Here is a 7,500-nt window from a genome sequence, read left to right on the forward strand (position 1 = left end):
CTACACGCTACCTCTCCTAACTGCCACTACACGCTAGATCTCCTAAATGGCGCTACACGCTACCTCTCCTAACTGGTGCTACATGCTACCTCTCCTAACCGGCGCTATACGCTACCTCTCCTAACAGAAGCTACACGCTACCTCTCCTAACCGGCGCTACACGCTAGCTCTCCTAACTGGCGCTACATGCTACCTCTCCTAAATGGCGCTACACACTAGCTCTCCTAACTGGCGCTACACACTACCTCTCCTAACTGGCGGCTGGCGCTACATGCTACCTCTCCTAACTGGCGCTACACGCTACCTCTCCTAACTGGCGCTACATGCTACGTCTCCTAACTTTGGCTACACGCTACCTCACCTAACTGGCGCTACCTCTCCTAACAGACGCTACACGCTACCTCTCCTAACTGGGGCTACACGCTACCTCTCCTAACTGGGGCTACACGCTACCTCTCCTAACTGGGGCTACACGCTACCTCTCCTAATTGGGGCTACACGCTACCTCTCCTAACTGGCGCTACATGCTACGTCTCCTAACCAATGCCACCCCTCCTTACTGGAGCTAACTGCTGTCCCCAACCCCCCCTCTCTGCTCTGGGGCCTCAGGCCACAATAAGGCCGCCGAAGAGTGAAAAGCGGAGAACTTCCGCTACGTCGAGTCCCTTGTCACGGACAGGAGTCCGAGCCAGCAGGGGTCCTGGGGTGGGGAGGGGGGGGGGGTGTGTGTGTGTGTAACCTGATCCGTACGCCCTAAACTAACAGGGACAGGGCTGTTGGTTTTAGTGGCCCTCGTGGGACCACATGCTCTCCGCTGTGATTTACGGGCTGTGTTGGCTTGGCGAGGGCTTATCATTATTCAAAGGGATAGAAAATAGATTTACAAGCAAAAAGCTGGAAAAAAAAAGAAATTCCCAAATACCCAAATATAAAAAACATGGTGTGTATATGATTGACAAACTTTTTTTTCTTTTTTGTTAGTGCTACTTTTCTTTCTTCACTGCCGAGTGACGCTGCATTTGTGTGCCAATTTGTTTCCTATTTGGCAACCTGGGTTAAGTGAGTCATCCCACACTGGCCAAAACAAAGACAAACGTTCCAACCCGAACGGATATTTAAAAGGAAATTGTACTGGCGTAGCATTGCTGTCAGACAAGATAGTATTTCCCCTGATGACATATCATGGTCATTCTATGATTTAGTACAGTACATTTTGTTTTACTTGCATTGTCTCAACAGTTCCAAATAATCTCAACAGTTCCAAATAAACCCAGAGAAAATGTCTTATTCAATTAATTTCCTGTCAACGGTGTTCTGATTTACTGATATGATATTTCAATATAAATCTAACTTACTACGATGCGCTACTAGGACAAGTGGCTCAGGCCAGCCGCCAAACTAATGCATACGGTATCGTTATAACGTTATGACATTACAACAACGGTCAAAACACTTTAAGTTTAAGAATAAAAAAAGCCCCTCACCTGATTGGGTAGTCAGCCGCGCTGAGATTGATGAAGAAATCCCACGACCAGTCGGCCATCTTGAGGAGGTCGCTCATAGTGCGCAGGTACATGGTCAGCAGGCTGGCACCTCCCCAGATGGTGGACATACGCCAGGGAGTCACCAGGACGTTAGGGTACTGTTCGGCCAGGGCGATGACCTCCCTATGGAGGAAGTTGGATCGCTGTTGGAGAAACCCCCAAAAAATAAAAACACAGCTTAAAAAACGTTAAACCTAGTATAACTATACCAGCTGCCTTTCACTCATAATTCCTGCCAGTAATCCATTTGTATCGTGTTTGTTTTGTTTCATTATCTACGATCAATTATATCAAAAGGTTGAAGTTTAATTGAGAAATACTAGTATGAACATGAATGAATCTATTAGAAAATTTGTCTTATCTTGTGATTTAGTTATGGTTTCCACAAAGGATCAAAAATATAAATATTATTTATATTATTATTATTTATCCATTTGTTACAGTTTGTCTGTTGACTGACTAAGCTACTGGCTACCTGAATTAGATGAATAAAGTATCTCTCTCTCTCTCTCTCTCTCTCTCTCTCTCTCTCTCGCTCTCTCTCTCTCTCTCCCGGTCTCCTCACCAGGTCCACGTGGATGTAGTAGTAGTGTGAGGTGTGGTAGATGGCCTTGAAGAGCCGCTGGAACTGACGGGACGCCCGGCCGTGGACCACCAGCACGAAGGCCACCCGGGCCTGCGCCGCGGGGGCCGGCTGGCCCGGGTCCTCGTCCCACTGCACGTTGACGCTGGTCTTAGCTGGAGGAGGAGGAGGGCGACAGAGGGGGAGAGAGGGGCCGATCAGAGGGTGGGGAGGGGACGTAAAAGGGAACCGGTCGATGGTAGCAATGCTGAGGTGCCCGGAGGTAAGATATGCTGCACTTTATAATTCATGCCAGTGCTTTATTTAATTATTGAATTATTCAATTATTTTATTGTTGCTTTTGTTGATGTTGTCGTGTATATTGTGTTATCGTGTTTTGCTTTACTACGCAGTTGCCGCTTGCCTTGTCCTAAGAATTTCACTGCCCAGTATGACTCTGTGTTGCACTGTTCATTTGACAAATAAAACACTTTGACTTTGACTTAAACAGAGCGGAAGACAGCAGGATGTGAGAAGGGTCTCATTCAGGCACCTGTGATTGACAGGCAAGATTGATTCCATGAACCAATCAGGGAAGAGACGCCCTTGATGGAGGTCTAAAACCTCGAAACAGAAATTCTCACAGCACATTTCCCTCACGTTTAGCTGACGGATGGCTGTGCAATTTCTAACCAATACCACTGAAATAATAGCCTCTAAATCTTACCGACCGCGCCTTTAACTTACGTCACACTAAATCAAGTCCCTACGTGGCCTCCGGGATCGTCTTAAACCCTGTTGGCTAATTTGCGGCGCGTTTACATCCCTCGCGCACACGCAATCGGTCGCACTCCGACATGACCTCCCTCCCACAATGATTGGAGGAAACTTCCTCTGAAACACAGCTTCTGGAATAGTTTTCCCGTCCCAAACTTTCTGCAATTACACCCTGCCTTGTCATCTCCCACGCGCGGTCAGGCCGGACCCGAGCAGTCTCCCTTCCACTCTATATTTAAACCCTTTTGACAGCAGAGAGCGACTCTGCGTCTAAAGATGCCACAGAGTGAGGCCTTCTGGGAAAAGGGGGGCGGCCCGAGCTAATTAGTGAGCGGCCGGGGTCCGTGGGGCACGCCGGGAGAGCGGAGATTATTGTTATCAGTCGACTGCGAGGGGCGCTGCCTTGCCGGTAGCGCGGGGGGGGGGACGCAGAATCAACAGGAACGGGTGGAGGTGTCACACACGTACACGCCTGCACGCACGAGACTTCCCTTCTCACGCTCGATCTCGTGTCCCCTTAACACTGTGTTGGTTTTTGGCGCCCCGGTGTCTCACCGGGGTAGAGCGCGCAGCATTCAGGCTTAGTCCTGATCGTCTGTCCTCTCCCTCTATCGCCCATACCATTCCTCTCCATCTCGTTCTAGCATAAAAATGCTGAAATGAAATCTTTTAGACCCTGCCCCGATTCCGGCTCCGTCACGTCTCCGTTTCTGCCGACCTGCTCGTCTATTAATATCACGATAGGAGCGTCATCAAAGCAACCTGCAATCATAACGTCGAGACCTCAGATGCACCCGTTTGCGCCCTGCTCCTCAGCTGAGGCTGAATCATTAGTCAGCCCTTCTAAATATACGGCTCCTATACGGCTCCCCCACTAATTAGGGCGTCATCGCACCACATCAGTCGGCCTTTGTGGTGCGGCACCGGCTGCCGTCCGTCCCGTGTACGGCAGGTTGGGCGACCCGCCCCGTGCGAAATGAAAAAGGCGCCGCGCCAACATGGCTGTTGCGAGCGGAGACTGCCCACCCAACGCCCCGTGCCAGCGTTTTCCTTACTTGACTTCTGAAGGCAGAGGCGGCCTCTGTTCTGCAAGCCTCTCGCTTGGCCTCTTCTTTGTGTTCTACATCTACACGCACAGTTCCACGTGCTCTCTCTTGGCCGAACTTACCGGGAATTGGCATTCCTTTTTCCCGCAGACGAAAAGCCGGCTCGGCCGGTGCTCGACCCATCAGCTCGCTGAGACGTGCGGGCACAGGGATTCGGTAACAACAGCCCAGTCCTGACCTCCACCTCCGCCTCACAACAAATATACAACCGCCGGGTTCTTGTTTGTGCGTTTAAGGCGATATTTTGGATCAGGGTCCATCCACATCACTTCCGTGTAACCCACTACATCACTTTAACATTCGTACACACAGTCACACACTGACGGCGGAGTCAAACAATGCAAGGCGACAGCCAGCTCATCGGGAGCACTTACGGATAGGTGTCTCGCTTCCAGTTAAACCCGCTCTACCTCCTGAGCTAAGGCCGATCCCAAATGAATCACCGTTTCACAAGGGTTGCGTTTTTCCTTTATGAACAAGTCTGCTCCTGACATGACCTTGTCTCTTCGTGTGAGCGAGTGTGGAGCGAGTGATAACAACAACGGATGGAGGCCGGGAGGGGGGGGGCATACCTTCTAGTGGGCAGTAGCGGGGCACCTGCAGGGGCATCAGGGTGCCCTCCTTGTGCCTGCAGTACACGTCCACGATCTGCTGCCGGCACTCGCGGCTCTTGGCGCGCGACAGCGCCGAGATCACCTCCTTCCCGCTGATCTCGCACTGCGGCGCGTCCTTCTTCTTCTTCTGCTGCAGCTCCGCCCCTGCCGCCACCGCCGGCACCCCGGCCCCTGCCGAGGACTTCCTGTGGCGGCCGGCGTCCGCGGCGTCCCGGACGGAGCCCATCCCCGGGGCGGCGGCGGCGGCGGCGGCGGTGGGCCGGACGGCATCGGTGTAGTTTAGGCCCCGCCTCGGCCCGCCTACGGGCTGGATGGCGGCAGCGGCGGCGGCGGCGGCGGCGGCGGCGGCCATGACGACGGGGTGCTTGAGCACCTCGTTGGCCGACTTCCCCAGGTGAGTGCTCTTCCTCTCCGCCCTGCGCGACTTGCCGTTGGAAGCGGCGGCGGCGGCGGCGGCAGCGGCGGCGGCGGCACGCTGGGGCTTGGAGCGCGCGCCCAGGTTGCTGTTGCTGTCCACCGTGTCGAAGTCTTTGGGCACCGAGTTCTCGTTGTTGTTGCTGTCCGGGCGCGGGTCATCTTTGAGGCGCCGCGGAGGGAAGTCGTCCTGGTTGGACGAGACAGAGGCACACAAGACACAGAGGGGTTAGGATACAAGGGAGTCAAGGGAGAGTTCATTTGATAAATGAAGGCGCTGAGAGGGCTGGCCGGAGCTCGTCGGTCATTGCTCGTTGCCACAGATGGATAAATAAACCAGTGGGGTTCTGAACCCGTGTCAGACCACTGTCGTCCCGACTGGAAACACTGTTCTGTCTTATTCATCTGGATATCTGGAGTTAAAAAAATAGGTCAGGGAAATGGTTGGAATGAGGGTTAAGTGAGGTTCTATGGATGAGTCACTCATCACCACACCTTCTGCTCTGCTTCCATTGTTACATCCCAGACAAACATCCAATTATTCGAATCCCCCTCATGAATGACGCTTGATTGCGGCACAGAAATGTAACAGTGTCAAACAGCGGTTATATAAAAAGCCAACAATGTTTGATAACAAATTCCAACAGGGCCATTTAATGACGTCAATGGCGACACCCAAGTCCACTAGCAGTGTCTGCAGTGAATCATGCATATTTAGAGGGTGCTGAGAGGCACTGGGCCACTGCATGTCACACTGAGCACTGTGGGCTGGTTGAGTTCAGCGGTAACTCACTGCATTCAGACCCATTGGGTGATGCGGCTCAACAGAAAACACAGGGCTGCCTCTGCACAACAGCACACATGGACACACACGCGCACGCACACACACACACACACACACACACACACACACACACACACACACACACACACACACACACACACACACATAGCTGCAAGCATGCACACATCCACACACACACACACACACACACACACACAAATACATAGAGAAAGTCACAGGAGTCAGCATAATGTCAACGCCTGCTACCGACAAGATTTGCTATATGGACTGAGCTGTCATCACAGTGTGTGTGTGTTTTATTGGCGGAAGAGAAAATACAACAGGGACTGCAGGGCAGGGGGGGCCGAAAGACAGAAAACAGGCACAAGCCAGCACCGTTTACGTGATGATGTTGAATAAAGCTGTGGGTTTTCAAGATATTTGTATATTCTGCAAAACACACTTACATATTTCCTGCAGCCCCACAATTTTGAGTCGACGTTACCGTCAAATAATTCGATCAAGTCTTACGCCAGAGAAAAAAAGTATGGCTTTAATATATTTATTGTACTATTTTTACACAGAGCGGGGGCTAGTCCAATAACAGGATGTTGAACGCACACAAACACACACATGCACAAACTCACACACATGTGCACACGCACACACGCACACACTCACACACACACACACACTCCCATGACCAAACACTAACGTCAGAAACAGCAAGAAGTATTTCATCTTAATATTGCCAAGCATTCCCCCCAAAGAATAAAACAATATTGCAAAGTTGGGTATGCTCTTGTCTCGTGTGTGTGTGAGTGTGTGTGTGTGTGTGTGTGGGTGTGCAAGCTCAACCTTTATTATCTTTAGATCTAAACAACAGAACCTCTCTCTTCCTCGCTGCGACAGTCCAGACGGGCTGCATTCATGGCAGCGTATAGTTTCAGTCAACCACGAGGAAGAGATCTGACTTCACGTTACAAACACCATTTTCTCATTTTTTTTCATTGACAAATCACATGACTTTCAAACAAATTTTTAGGGGTAGACGAAATAAACGAGAAGGAAAAGAGGATCTGAAGGCTTGCGGAAGACAAACAGGTGAGCACACGTCTGGCCCCGGGCGGTGAGGGAGGCTGAACGAGAGGGTTAGAAAAAAAAAAAAAGCCCAGAGGAAATGTGGAAATGACATCCCGGAACCGAGTCCCAGCAAGGAGGGTGAAGACTGAGGGCAGCCGCTCCCGGAGTCCTAGTGACCTTTAACCTCCTCCTAAAGTCACCTAAAGTGCTTCTTTGACCTTGACCCTAAGCAGAGGGAGCAGGTAGTGTGTGTGTGTATGTGTTTGTGTATGTGTATGTGTATGTGTGTGGGTTTGTGTATGTGTATGTGTGTGGGTATGTGTCTGTCTGTCTGTCTGGCTGGCTGTCTCTGTGTGTGTGTGTGTGTGTGTGGGTGTGTGTATGTGTGTGGGTGTGGGTAATGGCTGTTGGGTTCTGCAGTCTAGCTGCAGGTAGGTGAGAGTGTCTGTTATATGTATAAAAGGTGTGTGTGTGTGTTCCCAAAGCCATGCAAATGTTTGACCTGAATACTTAAGATCACAACTAGATAAGTAAAAGGAAAGCGTGTGCGCACGTGGTGTTATCAAACACTGTTGTGATGCACGGGATGCAAGTAAGGATCCAGTTGGTCAGTGCA

General features: G+C 51.1%; 1 protein-coding gene across 1 annotated transcript in view; it reads right to left on the reverse strand.

Annotated features, from left to right (window-relative positions):
• Positions 1 to 7,500, reverse strand: part of LOC311391069 (xylosyltransferase 1-like) — a gene marked incomplete at its 5' end in the record, with an annotated part of 33,225 nt that overhangs the window by 17,986 nt on the left and 7,739 nt on the right. Inside the window, 4 exon segments of the mRNA XM_084488753.1 lie at positions 1,485 to 1,687; positions 2,110 to 2,282; positions 4,562 to 4,736; positions 4,767 to 5,207. Coding sequence (XP_084344879.1) covers positions 1,485 to 1,687; positions 2,110 to 2,282; positions 4,562 to 4,736; positions 4,767 to 5,207 — 992 coding nt within the window.

The sequence above is a fragment of the Micromesistius poutassou genome (genome assembly GCF_964030765.1).
Source record: "Micromesistius poutassou genome assembly, chromosome: 1".
NCBI lineage: Eukaryota > Metazoa > Chordata > Actinopteri > Gadiformes > Gadidae > Micromesistius > Micromesistius poutassou.